This window comes from Mya arenaria, chromosome 10 (assembly GCF_026914265.1).
Source record: "Mya arenaria isolate MELC-2E11 chromosome 10, ASM2691426v1".
NCBI lineage: Eukaryota > Metazoa > Mollusca > Bivalvia > Myida > Myidae > Mya > Mya arenaria.
Genome location: NC_069131.1, coordinates 6,044,916 through 6,065,444, shown reverse-complemented (window position 1 = coordinate 6,065,444; position 20,529 = coordinate 6,044,916). Strand labels below are relative to the sequence as shown.

At 34.5% G+C, this 20,529-nt stretch overlaps 2 protein-coding genes across 3 annotated transcripts; one reads left to right on the top strand and one right to left on the bottom strand.

Moving 5' to 3' along the window:
• The first annotated feature begins 2,401 nt into the window (after positions 1–2,401).
• On the top strand, positions 2,402–5,955 carry LOC128206657 (multiple epidermal growth factor-like domains protein 10). The gene is made up of 5 exons (XM_052909260.1): positions 2,402–2,557; positions 3,073–4,410; positions 4,580–4,712; positions 4,954–5,042; positions 5,733–5,955. Exons 1-5 carry the CDS (start codon positions 2,482–2,484, stop codon positions 5,858–5,860), a joined length of 1,764 nt encoding a protein of 587 aa, XP_052765220.1. The 5' UTR covers positions 2,402–2,481; the 3' UTR covers positions 5,861–5,955.
• Positions 5,956–13,406: 7,451 nt separating this feature from the next.
• LOC128206384 (uncharacterized) lies at positions 13,407–16,039 on the bottom strand. 2 transcript variants are annotated; one of them, XM_052908787.1, is made up of 4 exons: positions 15,762–16,039; positions 14,232–14,342; positions 13,841–14,022; positions 13,407–13,612 (listed from the first exon to the last, which is right to left on the bottom strand). In XM_052908787.1, exons 2-4 carry the CDS (start codon positions 14,287–14,289, stop codon positions 13,415–13,417), a joined length of 438 nt encoding a protein of 145 aa, XP_052764747.1. In that variant the 5' UTR covers positions 14,290–14,342; positions 15,762–16,039; the 3' UTR covers positions 13,407–13,414. The 2 variants fall into 2 exon arrangements, with proteins under 2 accessions (XP_052764747.1, XP_052764746.1); XM_052908786.1 differs by having other exon boundaries at positions 14,232–16,039.
• Between the last annotated feature and the right edge of the window lie 4,490 nt (positions 16,040–20,529).

Below are 20,529 nucleotides of genomic sequence, written 5' to 3'. Positions count from 1 at the left end.
TAACGGGCGTGGCTCAGTGGTCAAAACACAGGTAAACGTGCATGGCTCAGTGGTTAAAACTCAAGTAACGGGCGTGGCTCAGTGGTCAAAACACAAGTAATGGGCGTGGCTCAGTGGTCAAAACACATGTAAACGGACGTGGATTAGCTATTAAATACAAGTAATCTGGCCTAGCTCAGTGGTAAGAATACAAGTAAACTGGCGCTGCTCAGTGGTAGATACAGGTAAACGGGCATGGCTAAGTGGTAAGTATACAAGTACACAAGCATGGCTCAGCGATGAAATTACAAGTTTACAGGCATGGCTCAGTGGTAAAAACACAGGTAAAAATACGTGACTCAGTGGTTAAAACACAAGTTAACGGGCGTGGCTAAGGGGTAACATAACAAATAAAACATGAATCTCAGTGATACAAATTTAAGCAAACAGGCGTAGCGCAGAAATTTAAATAAATAAATGGGCAATGCTCATTTGTAACTATAAAAGTAAGTATAAAAATACAAGTGAAAGGGTAAGGTGCAGTGATAATAGAGTACTTAAGTTTGGAAACATATTTTTTTTAATTCATAATACAAATACATTAGGTTATGGCGACCGGTGTTATTTATTTAATGTGTATTCACGCTATTAATATAAAATTGTTTTGTACAATCATTAAGTTTAACGTTTTGGAACAGATAAATCTCACAAGAAGTGAAGTAATATTTTTAAAAACAATTGACACAGAGAAAACATCTTTAATTTACAATGAAATTGCACGCCTTGAAAACAAATTTCTATTACAAAATGTTGAATGGTATGTCATAACTTAACAAATATCTTTCCAATGAGAGGTTGATGCAATTGTTTAATAACGTGTAAATGTTTTAATTCAAAAACAGATTTAATTTAACTTCTTTTAGTACTTATATGTGTACTTATGCCTGACTAAAGGTTTTATGAGTAACTCCATTTTTATCTGAAGAAATTTAACAGTGTCAGGTGAGGGGTTGTCTGCAACATGGTAAAGATGATAACCATGAAGTATACTCGTGCCTGATATATTTGTCAAGATTCACTGCAATCATTCAAAATTAACTTGCTCTTGAATTTAAGATTGACATAGAAGGCCCAAATTGGTTGGTACAAATGCATGATTTTCTTTAGTAATATTTTTTGAAATATGTTGATGTTGGTGATATTTAGAAACAATAAAAAATATAAATGAACCACACAATTGACACGGTTTTATTAGTAAATATGTCGTCGACAGGAAACAGATTTCTGTGTGCTGGCACACATTATGCTAAATATTTTTATTGTTATTGGTCCTATATGAAATAATTTACATAACAACAGTATGAAACTTAGCTAAGTTCAAGTGCCATTGTTTTGCTTTATTATACCGTTATAGATAATGTTATTTACACGGTTATACATAATGAGGTGGATATCTAGTTTGATTCGGTTAAAAATACTTTCAATGTTCCAGGATATCAACGATATTATCAGTCTGTATGTCATTTATCATATGATTAAAGTAATTATCTACCTAACGAGTATTGTTTTACACAACACTATAAGTGACGTCAGTAACAGTTACTATATTTTCTGTCGATTATTTTATCATTACAAACAACGGGAATGACGTCCAGTCATGATACGCACGCGAGTTATTAACAAAAATATAACTCATGTCGGTGAATACCACTCTATGCCAATGCATAACATTTTTATGGTGCCACATGACAATATCTCGACGAAAAAACATGGCGGAAACATATTAACCATATATCATTATAGGTCGATCGGTTAATGAACTGCTTTACAAAGAAACTATCAATTGCAATTAAATCTTTTGTATTTTCATATCGGTAATTCATTGGTTTTTATTTAGTTTTTTGACGTATTTATGAAAAATAAAGGGTTCAAGCCGATCGCGAACTGATTTTGGTAACAGAGTTTCGCATAATCACCAGACGTCTATGTTTCTCTCAAATATATCAGTTTTGTCTCGAAATTGTACATTGAAAGGAGCCAGGATAAATCTAGTTACGCGTTAGGAGTTGCAAAAACATATAATTATACAACTTTATGTGTAGTATTTTTGTAGTGTGCCCGCTTATATTTGTATATAAAGACAGGTTAAAGTTGTCAAGTAAGGGGTATAAACACATTCGCTTGATTTATTACATTTAAGGAAGTTAACGCCTATTTCTAATTACAAACAATCGGATACATGCCAATTGAACAGTTTGAGCATACTGCTTCGAACATCAACTTGTATTGGAAACATGACATTCTAAATCACGCGAACGAGTTGAATCGGTTTTAATGGCATACTCAATTTATACGACTCAATGAATCATAAGTAAACAACTTCTTTAAAACTTCCGCGTCTATTCAAGGGTATGTTGGGGTATTAGCACGTAAGCTTTAACTTTGACTTCTTTTTTAATCATACATATTCAGATATATTCTTCACCTGATTCGGATATAAAGATGAATAGTTTAAACAAATCACTAATAGTTGTGTTTATTATCTTGATAAAAGCCGATTCCTGCGTCTCTACGCCGAGTGAGTTTTATATTTTGCTAATTACTTTCTACATTGAAATATTTTGGTAAGATGGACTTTAATTTATTTAAAGCTTTAATTTTTCAGCAAACATTAATTTTATGTTTATGTTTTAATATAAGCGCTATTAATATTCATAGTATATAAGATTGTATATACTTTATTTATTTAGCATACTAGCGTACTAAAGTAACACAGACACAATTACTATTCCATGCTTTTATATGACCATGGTGTTTATGTTTGTGATGTGTTTTTCTTTTGTAGATATCAATGTCATCTGATCAATACAAAATCTGATTTTATATTTCCTTGAACCTTCAACTTTTGACACTAATTTTGTATTGACTGTGACAAACATTTTTATTCAACTTCTCTAACCTTATAGGATCAGTAAACGATGTAATAAACAAAAGGCTTACATATTAGCCTTGTATATTTAAAAGAAGCATTATGATTCTGACACTGTCTACGGATACAGTCTGCTTTATATCATTTTTTTTTATTCTGTTCAGGTTGTTTCGCAAACTGCGCTTTATGTGAAAATTCAACTGTGTGCACATCATGTGACTCTGGATACTACTTACGGTCAGCTGAGGAATGTAGATCGTGCACGTACGTAGGAACGAACTGTGCTACATGCAGTAATGAAACGCATTGTAACGAATGTAAGCAAGGAAAGTGGGGCACCATTTGCCAATCATTTTGTTCTGACGGTTGTAACACAGAAACGTGTAACTCGTTTGATGGAACATGTACTTGTAAACGTGGTTTTTATGGACGTACATGCCAACTCCAGTGTTCGGCAAACTGCCTTACTGACACATGTGGGGTTAACGGTGAATGTGAGTGCAAAGACGGGTATTATGGAAGACAATGTACTGAAATCTGCTTTGATGATTGTGAGAAATGCTCGTATGGCACATCTTGTTCTGTTTGTCCAACTGGAAGATACGGACAACTGTGTGGCTTTACGTGTGAATGCAATGGAAGATGCGATATTCTCACTGGTGAATGCATGAATGAAACGTGTCCTGATAAGTGTGTATCATGTAGTGAACGTGATCAGTGCAACGAATGCACTTTTGGTTGGTATGGTGCACGATGTAACTACCGCTGTTTAGTTAATTGTAATGGGGGTTGTGAGCAATATTCCGGACATTGCGATGCTTGCTTTACTGGCTACTTCGGAAATAAATGTGATATTCAATGCATTTACTGTCGTAACGGTAACTGCAATCAAGAGGGGGAGTGTACTTCGTGTTATGATGGCTACTATGGACCACTATGTAATAAGAAATGTTCTGTGGACTGTATTGGCCATATTTGCAACCAGGTAGATGGGGCATGTCAACTGCCGGTTCAGTGCCCTGAGAATTGTGTCAGATGTACGGAAACACATACTTGCACTGAATGCGATGTGAATCATTATGGTGACCTGTGTGCATTAGTGTGTAGCAGTACGTGCAAAGATGGTCGTTGCGATATAGAATCTGGTCGTTGTGATCATTGCATTTTATCATATTATGGGGACTTTTGCGAAAACCGTTGTAGCCCTGCATGTGCCTCTGCTGGTTGTAAAAGGCAAACTGGTGCTTGTTTTGGGTGTAAAGAACTATCAATTTATGGCCCGTTTTGTAATTTAACTTGCAGTAATAAGTGTACAGATCTGCAATGTTCACAAGAAGAGGGTAATTGTTCAAATGGTTGTATCCCTAATCATTATGATTCAATGTGTGACAGCATCTGTTCCGAGAACTGTGTAAATACAACAAAAGGAACAAAATGTGACTCTACTGGTAAATGTTTTAGAGGGTGCTTTGATGGTTTCATAGGCGATACGTGTACGAAAGGTACGATGTATACTTTGTACTGCATTTCTGATATAATTAATGGTTAAAAAATTAACAAAATATATTTTCTTAAATTCCTTAAGGACTTTTTCTATGATTTTTGTAATCAAATATTATTGTCGTCCCTTTTGTTTTATTTGGCATTTATCTATTTTTGAATGCTTGTAAGTGGACACAACTGATAACGGAAGCAATGATGGACAAATGTCGGGTACTCCGGCAACTGGTATTGGAGGAGCTGTCACAGGCTTGGTGGTATTGGCTGTTGTCGTCGTTCTGGTTGTTGTTGTTTTAAAAAGAAGGTAAGGTAAAAGTATTATTTTGTAACTGCTTTCGGTAAATTGAGTAGTCGGAGAACAAAAGAATAAAATTGCCGAAAATTTTCCTTTTTTAATCTAGTTGGTTGATAGCAAGGGCTCATTTGACTTATTTCAATCAGTGTGTGTTTTTTACGTTATTTTCCTCGCTCCTTAATATAACCAATTAACCTACCAACACCGACAACGCATCTTTAATTCATTTTTACCTATATTACTCATATAGAAAAAGGAGGAAGAAGACATACGAAGACATGTTACCTCAAAGAAGCAGCCAAGATAAACCCTACTCAACATTGGCACTAGAAAACACGAGTATGAAATACTTTTGTTTTGTTTTATTGAACAGTATGATTATCATCTGGAATTATTCAGTAACTACATAGTTAGTTCTTAGTATACTCCAGTTTCACATGTGCAATGGTAACTGTGACTACAGTTGGACGCCTGTTTTATTACAAAACCTTGGACTAGAATACCATTTGTATACAAGAGAGATATTTTCATACAAATATTCAGATAAAATTTTTATTTTAAAGTGTTCATTAGCCACCTTCATCTTGAGAAAAAATCAAAGGTTAGAGAATAGAACAGATATAACATGTTCATGTTTACTCCACAAAATAAATGGTTAGTGCGTCGTAATATGTGCTGTAAGACTAAGTACATATTAACAATCTTTAGCTTTTAGACGTCAACATTATACTGTGTAAACTATCAATTTACACTGTTTATATCTACCGTTTTACTTTATAACAATCTGAGCAACTTTTAACAAATTGCTTTCTTATTTGACAATATATAATTTTTACCACTGCTATACAATCTAAATAAATAAACTAAACTAAAATAGAAATTAAAGGAAACCTGGTTTGGTATAAAATTGATTTTATTTGAAGAAGATGTATAACTAAAACATTGATTATATATCTTTCTGGGTTATGTGCATCCAAATATTGTTGTATAAATGTTTTAGTCAAAATCCATTAATCTTTTTCTTTACAGCCCAGTATGAAATACCCGATTCCGAACCACGGTCTGGGTTTAGCATGGAAAGTAAAGACACTGGAGTGTACTACAATAATGAAAATGTCTACTACAAAAATGTTGGTGGAAATGTTCAGAAGAAATGAGTATCTACAACATCAATTTGATGATAGTGGCTTTGTTTATTGATCTTTGAGTTGTCAGAGCTGTGTAATTTCACACAAATAAATATATCAGTATATGTGTTGGATAGTTAAAGTTGCATCCATATACATTCACATACACGTATGAACACGTTTAACAATAAAAGTTGCCTTGTATTGCTTTAAATAATATAAGAAACGACAGATATCAAAATTTCGCCTGCTTCTAAAAGACAGTGCGATAGTTCGTTAATGCTAATCAGTGGACATAGAACTACTGTATTTTTTTACACAAACACGTATTAATACAGAACTACTGATGCAATTGAAGTCCGTTTTTGTTGTTCCTCTCGTGAGTGCCCATATAAAATTATAATGTTATCCATTTACGTGTTCGTTAATAATGACATGCTGTGATGGAAGCCGTTGAATTGCTTTTAAATACTGTAACCCATTTGCATGCTCATGAATGATGTAAACGGTTAACATGCTCCTAGATAATTTGGCCTTTTGTATGATCCTAAATGCAGTAGGCCATTGACATGCTTCCGATGATGCAGGCCACGTGCGTGCTCATGTATGTTGTAATCCATTTGCGTGCTATTAAATGATGTAAGCCGTTTACGTGCTTCAAAATGATATAAGATATTTGTATGTTATCCATTTGCATGTTTCTTCAAAATGTAAGTCGTTTATATGCTCTTTAATGATATAAGCCGTCGGCATGCTTCTAAATGATGTACGCCGTTTGACATTCTCCTAAATAATGTTTGATATGGTCCTAAATGATATAAGCCGTTGACATGGTCCTAAATGATGTTCGTCGTTTGACATGCTCCTAAAAGATGCACGCCGTTTGACATGCTCCTAAATGATGTACGCCGTTTGACATGCTCCTAAATGATGCACGCCGTTTGACATGCTTCTAAATGATGTACGTCGTTTGACATGCTTCTAAATGATGTACGCAGTTTGATATTCTCCTATATGATGTACACCGTTTGACATGCTTCTAAATGATGTACGCAGTTTGACATTTCCCTAAATGACGTACGCCGTTTGACATGCTCCTAAATGACGTACGCTGTTTGACATGAACCTGTATGATGTACGCCGTTAGATATGCTCCTAAATGATGTTCGCCGTTTGACATGCTCCTAAATGATGTACGCCGTTTGACATGCACCTATATGATGTACGCCGTTTGACATGCTTCTAAATGATGTACGCCGTTTGACATGCTCCTTAATGATGCACGCCTTTTGACATGCTCCTAAATGATGTACGACATTTACATGCATCTAAATGATGTAAGCCGTTAGACATGCTCCTAAATGATGTACGCCTTTTGACACGCTCCTCAATGATGTACGCCATTAGATCTGCTCCTGAATGATGTACGCCGTTAGATATGCTCCTAAATGATGTACGCCGTTTGTCTTGTTCCTAAATGATGAATGCCGTGCTCATTAATGATGTACGCCGTTTGACATGCTCCTAAATGATGTAGGCCGTTTGACATGCTTCTAAATGATGTACGCATTTTGACATTTCTCTAAATGATGTACGCCGTTTGACATGCTCCTAAATGACGTACGCCGTTTGACATGAACCTATATGATGAACGCCGTTAGATATGCTCCTAAATGATGTACGCCATTTTACATGCTCCTAAATGATGTACGCCGTTTGACATGCACCTATATGATGTACGCCGTTAGATATGATCCTAAATCATGTACGCCGTTTGACATGCTCCTAAATGATGTTCTCCGTTTGACATTCTTCCAAATGATGTACGCCATTTGACATGCTCTTAAATGATGTACGCCGTTAGATATGATCCTATATGATGTACGCCGTTTGACTTGTTCCTAAATGATGTACGCCGTTTGACATGCTCCTAAATGATAAAGGCCGTTTGACATGCTCCTAAATGATGTACGCCGTTTGACATGCTCCTAAATGATGTACGCCGTATGACATGGTCCTAAATGATGTACGCCGACCGACATGCTTCTAAATGATGTACGCCGTTTGATATGGTCCTAAATGATGTACGTCGTTTGACATGCTCCTAAATGATGCACGCCGTTTGACATGGTCCAAAATGATATAGGCCGTTTGACATGCTCCTAAATGATGTACGCCGTTTGACATGGTCCTAAATGATGTTCGCTGTTTGACATGCTCCTAAATGATGCACGCCGTTTGTCATGGTCCTAAATGATGTACGCCGTTTGACATGGTCCTAAACGATGTACGCCGTTTGACATGGTCCTAAATGATGTACGCCGTTTGACATGGTCCTAAATGATGTACGCCGATTGACATTGTCCTAAATGATGTACGCCGTTTGACATGCTCCTAAATTATGTATGCCATGCTTATTAATGATGTACGCCGTTTAACATGGTCCTAAACAATGTACGGCGTTTGACATGCTCTTAAATGATGTACGCCGTTTGACATTCTTCTAAATGATATACGCCATTTGACATGCTCCTAAATGATGCACGCCGTTTGACAAGCTCCTAAATGATGTACGCCGTTTGACATGCTCCTAAAAGATTTAAGCCGTTTGAAATTATCTTGAATAAGCAGATTATATGTGTTCTTTAATATTAGCCAGGCAAAAAGATGGATTGGTTTGCCTACACATAAAAGTCATAAGCCTCTTATGTACTTTTAAATAGTGAAAGCCGCCTGCGTTCTCCTATGTGATGTTAACCTTTTGAATTAGGTCTGTTGTTGCTCTAAATGATTGAAGTTTCTTGTATGACAAATGCCGTTTTGAACGTTTTTTTTTTAATATTGAGAAGATATCATTCCAATGTCGAGTTAAGGCCTAAGTTTCTTTCAAGCGTTCATCATATAAATAGAAGATAAATAAGAATTCCCGGTAATGCATCTAAAAACACTTATTTTACCATTAATTAACTCTATGATATCAAAACTGTATACATAAATACAGTCATAGCATAAAAAAGTATTTTGGTTTAAATTGGGTTCAAACCGACGCCGGTAAAGTCAAGAAAACAGTAGTAAACTGCCAGCTAGTCCACACGGCCACCGCGACCTTAACAAATGTAGTGGATATGTTGACCTGTTAAGGATAGAGTGATAACATCACTTGATAAGTCAATCAACCAATCATGCAACAACACAGCCGTAATCAATTTTCAACCACGTTACTAACGCTAATGAAAATTGTGGTCTTCAAAGACGATATTTAAGCAAATATCAACATTTGTTAAAGGGTTCCAGCTTTTGGTATTTTTGTTTAACAGTCCTTTTGATTTGCCACACTTTATTTCGTAATTATAAAAGTGCATTTTACAAACCATGTGCGAGTTACTTTAATGGAATGTATTGAACGAGTATTAAACAATTTGGTAAAGAAGAGCCTTCATTTTTGTTGAATTTTGATTGACAGCGAAAGTGATATTATATTTATAAACAAATTATAGCATAAACACTGATTTGATGATTAACTCTTATATATGTCGCAATGGTCACTTCATCGATGTATTTCTCCTTTAATCGTTTACTTGAACAAATACAATAAATGGTTATCATAAGCAAATATCAGATAAAGTTATACACATTACTTCATTGAACGCATCAGGGAATGTTTTTGTTGAACAAAGCCATTTTCGCGTAAGGGCAATGTATGATTTGACATACATTATTTAAATGATGCGCTTTTCATCTGAAATATTTCCTTTGTTAGTAAGTTTTGGGAAAATGCTAAAATATTGACACTCTTTTTTTGTGACATGAAACAATCATTAATAAAACAACTTAATAAACAAGGTTGTTTGAAAGCCGCCTATGAATAAACACACTTGCACTTTTGTATGTGTTGATCTTAAATTTCATCAATTCAGGTATCTTTTATTGATGTATCCACGAATGTTTTGAACATTTGGGTATGGCTATGTCATTTATGACATATATGTAATCTTATAAGGGATTTTAGAGTATATTTTCTCAGAGAATCAATTTACTACTTCGTTGACATTATGTATATTATACCTGAATTTATCTTTACTTTTAAGCTATACATATATTTCTATTTATGTTTGTTGGTTTTTGCTCGGAATACCAATTTCATTTTAAGTGGATGGCCTTTTTGCAAAATATATCAGCGGCAATGAAATGTAATATGATTCGCTTAAATGCCGCCAGCCCATGCATAAATTGTGCACATATATAAAATATACAATGTTAAACTCTAAATATCGAATTTGCGTCCTCCTTTAAATACTTCACTCTCTTTTTTTTATTCAGGTTATGCAAGTTTATCTTTAAAAGGGACTCGCTAATGGTTTGTAAAATGCACTTTTGTGATGAAATAAAGTGTGGCAATTTATACGGACTGATACAACTCTGATAATGATGTCTTAGACCCTTTAACAGATGTTAATTAAAGTAATTCCCTGTATATAACATAGTACTCTTTCGCGAGCGATTTTGTTGTCAGTTTTTTTCTTGACTGTAACGTGATGGGTTCGATCCCCATCAAAACCGGGGTATTATACTCTTGTTTTATTAAGAGTAAAGTAATAGTAATATTAGTGTTTTCGGATGCATTACTGTAAGCAATGGACCATACAACGTGAGCGAGACCTGTTAAAGCTACACTCTCAACGTTAGTATAAGTGTTTTTTTGTCTTGGAACGAGTCCATTTATGCAAACATGAATGGAAAACAGTCATAAAAGACTGCTGACAAAAAAGAACATCGTAGATTTTTATATTTAAGTTCAAAAAATGATGTTTTATGCATTTTATCTTAAACCGTTAGTAACGCTTTTAGCCATAAAACATTAACTTTCGGACGAAAATATCAAGATCTTCGATCTGATCTTTTGTCAGCAGTCTTTTATCACTGATTAGCAGATACTTAATAACAACTGGCTCATTCCAAGACAAAAAATGCTGTTTAAATAGTAAATATGTGAGAGTGCAGCTCTAAGGCAAGTACAAGGACGTTTAAATTCTAGGTGGTTCATATTTATTGTAAGTGGTATACAAGCCAATGATTCACGCTACCTAGGACACACATAAACGAACGAGATTGTATTAAGTGGAGCGTAACTACCTACCTTAGTAAAGTAAAATAATCATTTTTAAATTGCGTCTATAAACAGTATCAGGAACGATAACTAGATTAAACTGGAAAAAAGTTGTCGCCACTTTATTATCTTCCCTAAACAGTGCATAATTGACTAAAAGGTATCTGAAATCCTATCTTAAAATTCTTGATGTGATTAAATTACAACGATGACATTACATACATCTGACATAAATCTATGCCGAGCGTAACCAGTAACATAAAGAGCAATATAAAAGAAAAGGTTAGATGCATGTATCAAGTACTCTTAATATTATAAAACATTTGAAGGGCGAATCTGTGAGGCGGCTACAACATTAACACCTCACTACTTGGGTCATTTCGGAGTTCGTATAGGCGTTAATCAAATTCCGGCATAGTATTCCTAGCTCATAATTATTTCGAAGGTCCAACCCTGGTCCATTACAGGCGGTATTGTATTTCATTTAGATACTTGAAACTCATCCGTACAAAACGAAGTTCAAGAAGTGTTTTTGCGCTAATCAAGTACAGCTCAATGCATTTGTTTTATGACCAATACTGGTTCATCATGGGCAGAATTTATTTATTGTTTTCTTTTATTCTTTTATTTTTATTTTTATCCTTACACACCACTGAATATCTGTTTAACAGAACCTAAAGGCACTATAATTATAATCGACATATGTTACTATGATATTGATTAGTTGCTCAGATTTGTCAATTAACCCAGGAACATAACCATAAACAGATAATCAAATTAGGCCACAACAACGCGGGAAACAAATCATTTATTTAAATCACTTTTAAATATAAAATTGAAACACTAATGCCAACAGTACATTAACATATCAAACATTAACTCTTTATAACATGTTAATTTAAGTTCTATCGAGACCTGCTGACACAATGAAAACAATAATGAGATAAACAATTTTGAATTTAGATGTATATTGTTATGCGATGATTCGCGATCCGAATATATCTGAAATTGTTGCGTTCATCGATAAATATTCGCAATTGCCGAAAGGCAGCTCATTTAAGGAATTGAAACTGAGGTGTAAATATTGAAAAATAACACCCTATAACATTTTTATTGTTTTGAATGCTCTATTTCATCTATATTTATTTTTCATATCGATCAAAAGCAATAAATCAAGATCAATACTCTCTTTTATGCAAACACTCAACTGCCTTTACCTTCCAATAATGATTAAATACTATTTTTTATACCTTCAATGTCATTCATAAAGTCTTTGATACACTTAAATGGTGAAAGTATCAGTATGTATACCTTTTAATGAATGATAAGTCTGTCTTACAAATGAAAACAAACATATTTTTATAACAAACCGATTAAACATGCACGCAACGTTTAATGTAAAAAAAATCAAAAAGACAAAGTAACAAAATGTATCTTTAACGAACACAACTCCAAATTAATAGTGTTAGTTTGAATGCACTTGCATAATCAAAAAAATGTATCATACTGACATTATTTAAATAATAATGTTAATCTTAATTATGAAGTGACTATCAAAAACATTTTTAATTCAACAGTCACTAATATTAAACACAAACATTTAATATTTCATCAAATATGTTCACATGCTGGCAGACTCAACAGAACTCAAAATCACAGTTGTGCATCTGACTCAGTTGCCGTAATCCTTCCTCAAGCTGAAAGGACACATACATCTTCTTGCTCTTTGTTGTTGGTGTATTCGGAGTCACTGTGTAGTTTTGTTCATCTTGTGTAGCACTGTTGCTCTTAGCTCTTACTCTTCGTTCATCATCATGCGTTTTCTCACCAGTTAAAATTGAAATGGCATCAACAGCAGTCTTGCCTCTGATAAACTGATCGGCACAAACTATAGCCCCGCTATCTCCCTCTTTCGCGAAAACCTGGTTACCAGTGGTATGTGAAGCTCCAGCTGACGCACCTTCTTCATCAGAATCACTGGAGGTTTCTAAATCTTCTATTCCGACCATATACTTTTGATGTTTTTCGTATAAGTTTGCAACGGTTATTTTTCCGTGTCCGGGATTCGAGGTCGCTCCCCAAATGTGTACAGGTAAACCTTGAAGTTCACTTCTGTCTTGTCCTTCGAATGTTAGCACATTGCTTTCGCTTTCTTCAAAATCAGCATTCCTTTGCTTCTTTCTGCATACTGTCATATCTTTCTCCATAATCCGTGCTGCGCAAATATCAACAGGATAAAGCTGAACTAGGTCTTGCCTTGGCCTTAGAATATTGGCTACGATGAAATCCTTTCTATTCGCACGCTCTATTTTCAAAACATACAGTTTGGTATTGTCTACAACATGTTTTGCTGTGATAGCGCATGTGCTCGTAACTATACCTTTGGATTGTTCTGCAAAACCACCCAACGTCCCAAAACTGGATCCTGCAGTGACAACCTTACTCCCTACTCTACAGATGTTGTCACTCAACCTAATTTATTTTGTGCCAAATCTAACAAGATAATTGCCTAGATGAATGGTCTTTTTTTCAAGACACTCATTTAGTCGATGTATAATTTGTTGTTTTTGTTCTTCGTCGTATCTTTCAGCATTTCCTACAAAGAATAAAAATGTTCCGAACCTGTTTCCCATCGTTTCGATTTCTTCAACCTCGTTAAATATTGCATCAGCAATCTGAAACAGAAATTAGGAATTATTAGAATTCAACTTATTTTATTAGTAAAAATGATTACCTTGGCAAACATTAAGTCATTTTTTGAAACTTTCTGTCAAAAAAGGATCGAATTAAATCAATGCTACTCAAGCACACGATTATAGATCAAGTTTATAGCAATACATTAGCTGGGAATGCCTTCTATGTATACAAAAAGAAAAGCAGAACGAAGTATTAATACTACATACGCAATGGTCCACTTTTGTTCCGATGTTCCTGGATTTAGGCTTTTCACTCTTGTGCACGTTGCTGCGTGCGTACATACACAATGTTTCTCCATGTAGGTCTAGTACTGACTGTCGAAGGTCATCGACAAGTTGTAAATGTTCGTCGGCGCTAACTGTCAAAAAGTCACGAACATCCATGCTTACTAAAATAAACACACATGTTTTAATTAGTATGTTTGTAATACAAATCGTAATAATGGTAGCCATACATGATCTTGCGTAAACAGTATTGTAAATTAATTCAATTATGGTAAACATGACCATCAACAATACATCACCCAGCGATTAAAGATGAATTCAAATTCATATTTGATTGAATTTATGTTCCATTATTTAGGAATGAAATATATACCCTGTCGATCAAAGCTGCTAGACATAGCTTTATCTTCTCCGTAGAATGTCTTTGTCATTTTTATTGGAGTGACTGGTGTTTTGCTCCAGACATGTTGAACTTGTTAAGTTTCTGAAAATAATCTCTGTTATTACATGCGTTAGACATCACATACAGTAGTTCTGTTCTCTCCTTGATATAACCTAGTGTACACATTTCGAGCATGTCACTAGCATCTTCTGCAAATGATTCCTTCGATGAAACCCAGATATGTGCGTCTCCAGCCTTACAGTAATCTTTTTGGCTCGTCGGATCATCATTGATTAATATTACCAAACGTCCAAAGAATTCTGGTATTTCTCTCGTTTTGCTGTATGCGTTTGATGACGCAACAAATATGATGGGCGTTTTGAATCCTTCTTTCATGTTCGTAAAAACTTTTTTCTTAAACCTTTTCATCGACATATGCGTTTCAATAACTTTGTCTTTATCCAATTCTTTAAAATGAATGTGTTGTAGTTCAAGAAGATTTTCGTCCTTTCGACAAAATACGTTGACAATAACATTTCCGAATTCTGGCGGTGAATCGTTTGAAATGCCACATTTTAATGAGTTTATAGCTTTTTCTGTTTAGTCGCTGAACATGCTGACACGTAAACTGGTATCTTGTATACGCTTAACGGTGTCCATAATTAGTTGCTATAAGAAAAGGATATACGTTGACAATATTTAAATATCGTAATAATCCGTGTCAATATTCACAAGTATTTGCTTTTATGTCTTATTGACTTCAATGTTTGCGTTATCGTTCTAAAAGCTGACTGGTTCTTTAATATCTGAATCTGAGCAATAATTTACGCACTAATTCCTTAACAAAGGACGACAATAGCCACGACAGCGTTATTTCATGACAAATACTATCTTTAAATAATCCATTTGTAACAAATAACTGAATAAAACCGATCTAACATTACTTGTCCGTTTGAATTGCAGTTGTTCTATCTATACAAAATGCTGGCGCTATTCCAACACATGAAAAAGACAAAAGTTTAGTCCGTAAATCAAACCATTATCTACACTAGACTCAATAGTTTCGTACAAAGGACACTTAAGTAATCTTAACATGCGCACTTCAGCTGATTTGTGCTACATTTATTATATTAACAATAACAAGCAGATTGCCAAAATAGGCTTTATATGAATTTTAGGTCATTTATTCTTCCTGTTAAATCCATTTACACTTTACAATTACATTCAAATTGTAAGGTTTTGATGTTTATTTAAACCATTGAGAAAAATAGTATAGATTTAGTTGATGGTAAATATAAAAGCATTTAAATCTCTTTAAATCAAAGATTAAGTATTCAAATAATGTTACTACTGCAGTATGAGAAACATTATAAGGGTATGTTTATAATTGTGATCAGTATAAATCTAGAAGATCCTGTAATGCCCAAGCATGCAAGGATACAAGAAAACTTTGTTTATGTATATTATTAACAAATGTATACATTGTTTATCTCAAAAGCTTAAACAAAATGAAGAACTTACCTTCTTAGTCCAAAATTACATTCAAAAATTAAGAAACACTAGAACCATTATTTATGAGTTCACTTCATCTAAATCAGATCAGTCGAACATACTTATTTAACTGTTTTGATAAAAAAAATCCCTTCGTATATACGTAATTAATGTTAACTTGACACATAGACAACTGGTCGATTAAATCTTTACAGATTTTAGTAACTAAACACCTTTTAAACTAAATTTGGTGAATTGATACATGTACCTCCCCAAACCCAAATCGGTTCAGTTCTACCCAAGTAATATTAAACATATAGCTTTAAGTTATTCAGATGCAACTGATATAGTTCACTGATAATAATACTGTGTTATGATATCCATGTCGAAACGTAAGCTAAGCTAAGTTACCTCAAGAAAAGAAGAAGATAGAACATTTGCGCGTTTCACCAAACGATGTAAACTAGTTATAGGTTTTAACTACCTGTTTACGTGTAACTTATATATTTACGCTACAGTAAATCAAAACCTGCAATATTTCGGTAACATGTACATCAGTTTTGATTAAATAGATTCAAAGTACAAAATAAATTTATAGGACTGGACAATTTTAGTAAAAAAAACATAAAGCATTTAGAAGCACGAGGCAAAGGACTAGGGACAAAAACGTATTAATTCCACAGACGCAAATATACACAACACAAACATACCACACACGCATTTAGATATCTTTACCGATACATGATGGGATTACCGCCTTGAAATGATCAATGAGATACGAGTTCACTGGAACACGAGCCTACCGGGGGCTCAAACTAGTTTATATAGCGCCTTTTTAACTAGTGTAAGTCTCATGTGTGCAATAACCTCACACTTGTCCAACTAGTATTTTTTTATATTAACAGGGTTGGTTAACAGCCACAAGCGAGGAAATTAAAGTACCAAAACAAGCTACATATTCAAGAAATTAGCAGTGTCGTGATAAATATTTGGGTATCGCCCTTGAACGGTCAAATTCGAACATTCATCAATTCAATATACCATAAAACTATTCTTTATAGCTGCTACACCACACGTGTATCGACATCAAATTTTAAAAGCGGTGTCAGAAGACTTTCCCTTATACGTGTATCGTTTCCCTCGTTAATCACTTCACAGAGGAAAAACGATTTGAGACCGAGGACTTCCTTGCAACAACGACCTTACAATCCCTTTTCTTATATAGCAACCAGAGACTTAGATTAGAAACTTCATTGCCAAGTTCAACCTTTTTGAAGAAGTTTAGTTTCAAAACAACGTTGGTGTTTTTTTCCCATTTATTAACAAACCATCGGACGCCAGTATATTCAAGGCATTGCAGCATTCAACACTCTCAGTTCTTTGATATATGGATGTGTTTTGAGATCTGTCTAACTAATGCACTAGCAATTACATACATATTTATATTGATTATGGTTTGGAAATATACTTCATGTACTTTGAATATCAGACGTCAGACGAGTGAAAAAATTTGTAGTAGTCTGTTTTTATAGCTTTAAATAAAAAAAATTAAGAGGGTTCTCGCCTCTCACCCTTTTAAAAAAGGCTTTTGCCATTTTCTATGCACCTCGAACGCATATTCGGCGCTTCAGCCCCTTTAGGTTCTCCTGTTCAAACTTGCCTATTCAACAGTGCATCCGTGTTGCGTAAGCTATTTATGTTTTCAATGTTTATCACACTGTTGTTAATTTGCCCCTAGCTGTGGCCCTAGTCCTTCAGTGATTTCAGCACTTTGATTGTTAGTGGCAAAACCTGAGGGAAACCTCCAAACGAAGGGAATAAACCGCTATGTGGAGATTGAACTGACACGAGCGAGCAGTAGGCAAAAAAATATAAGAAAGTCCCTAGCTCATTGAAACTTCCAAAAAAAAAAATATTTTTCATTAACTGAAATCCTCAAAGTTAACGAATTCATACCTTTTTCTGGCAGTAAAAACAAATGCGTTGTTAATTACGTAGTAATGAATTTGATATTGTTTACAAACATTTAATTTTCAACGACAGTATTCAGTTTTCATTCAGTTGATTAATTATATTTCTAAAATGTTTTCTAGATAACATAGATTTTAATGCAGTTCAACCAAAGTTTTATTGTTCATGAATATAATAAGAACAGCATATATTATCCGTAACGTCTAGTTATACGATTAAGCGAGAAGCATTGACTATAGATATTGAATCACGCTGAACTTTAGCAAAGATATTCATTATTGATCAAAATTAAAAATAAAAATAAATCGATTACCAAAATAAATACAAATGTATATGCTTCCTAAGAGTGCATAGTGCAAGTTGCTTCATATATAACTCTGTACATTGTCACTATCATTTACGCATGGCAAAAGTCCAAGATCAAACAGATATCCATGAATGAGAAAAGGACATATGCTTAAAAACTAACGTAAGTAAGATATGTTACAACCAAACGTCTCTAGCATAAAGACACACAACATTTGTTTCCGATTGTACTGCTTCCCCCAAAGCAATGAATGTAAATTTTCGTTCGGCATTGTTGGACTGTCTTTAGATTCAACAAGCAAATATAAAAACGTTAAATGAAATTTAAATAAGGGTAACACAAAATATATCAATTTCTCCATTGTAAAGTGAGCCTAGATAACCACTGTTGTGAGTGTGATAAAACATAAAGCTTTAAACAAAATAAACAATTGCATTGAGAGCATTTAAAAGACAATTACTGATAATATAACGTTTCCGCCAATGTATCAGATGCAGTAAACAACACAGAACACCTTTACGTTGCCAGCTGGCACATCCCAATCCCCGGGCATCGCACTTACTAGAATACATTAAACAGCTGATATCAGTAAAGCCAAGCATACAAAAGATATACCAAGCATTACACTTTAAAAGTGAAATTTGGGAGACAAAGAAATAAAAGTAATCAGGAACGACACTAATAGTAGAAAGTAGGAAATACTTTCTATTTCATAAGCACTTTATTTTAAGATCATTCTAAACTTTTTCTTAATTGAAAAGCATGCTATAGACAAAGTTGAGAAAGATAATAAAGGGTTCTCTGACAAGATGCGGGCGATGCAAACAGAAACTGCACGACATGGGATTGATCGGAGATTAATTTGCCAGTAACAGCAGACCTTATAAGCAGACGACATTACCGGAATGAGCGAACGGATCAGCCTTATCTGCCACTAAGGGAGTGGATTATAAACGGTTTAATAAAAAAAATCTGATACAGATTTCCTTCAAATATGGTGGTGGTGGTGGTGGTGGTGATGATGGTTGCGTTCTGATCTTGATTTGAGAAGGAACACACAAGTTTTAAAAAAAGTTGTCAAAACTAACCTGAAATACGATAAGCTTGCTCATGATTGTTCACAAGGAAATAGATGCCAAGTAAACAATAGAATCGCATGATGTAAATTGTTCGAGAAGGAAAATGGCACTTGTTGATAAACTGACAACTACGTTAATTTCTTTCATTTTCTCCCACCTCTGATAACTAGATCCAATAATTTAACCATGCTAGAAAATGTCAGTATAGAACTTCTTTTTAATGGTCACCACATTGTAATTACCTCCCTAGTTAAAGACTGTCGTCTTTAGCATCATGAAAATCTTGTCTTGTGGCAATATATATATATAACGCTTATTAATTATTTCCTGTTTCAAATGTCACCATAAAACAGTTTTCGCGCACCTTTCAAGAAATAATGCTTAACTCTCCTTAGAACTATTTAAAGACCGATTTGACTATAAACATAATCTGAATCACTGCGCGCATATCCATGACAACCACGAATTATCGCATATCCATACGCAATTATTTGCACTAAGCACAAAAGGGTTTCAGCAAAAAATACATTTTTACTTAATTTTGTTTAACTGAGGTGGGAGAAAGGGCATCTACCATAGCCATTCGTTTAAGATAGGTTCATCTCGACCCTCGCGCAGATTGTTTTGCGGAAACGCCCTACGCTCGGGTCGGAATGAACCTATCTTACACTCTCGGCCACAAAAGATACCTATAATATACGTGTTTTCTTAACAAGTTCATAACAAGTTTCCAACACTTAACATAACACGCCAGCATACTGAAAAAGACGATGTAATGGTGTATATTATGCGATACGTAGACAGTTAACTGTTATATCTTTGTTCTTTGTTTAACCTGAAATCATAATCTACCTTTTTGCATTTTAAGGTCTGGTTGAGCTAACATTTCCCTTGGAAAAGTGAGGAAGCATACGAGCTCATGAAGGGGGAGTACCAAGAATTGGTAAACATATGTAGTGAGAGCAGTTGGAAGACGTGGATATAGTGAAAATGCGTAGAAGTCAATGCAGAAAATACTGGTAGCCGTGTAGGGAAAGGAAAAAGTAGTTCTTTGACATCCTTTCCGTGTCTGAAACTTTGTGTGATTTCTTCACTATCAATAAGATAATTATACTTATATTGTTGGCATCAGGACATTTCAACTTATTTATTACACTGATATGTTTCATGCTTTTCCAATTGTCTCTTCTTTTCCAAATGTATAGCCCTTCTTCATAAGCCTGTCATTGACTAGAAGTCCTCATGATGAAACTTAATTTTAATAATTGGTATTATGTGCCACCCACTCTTTCCTTACCATGTGTTGATATTTACGCACTCTAAGTTAAATTCGAACAAGTCCTTAAAATCTTACTTCAAAAAGCAGTTGAACTGTGTGTTCAGATCAATATTACTGACACAACTCAGGTGTGTCTTGTTTTCATGATACAGTTGTATAAGA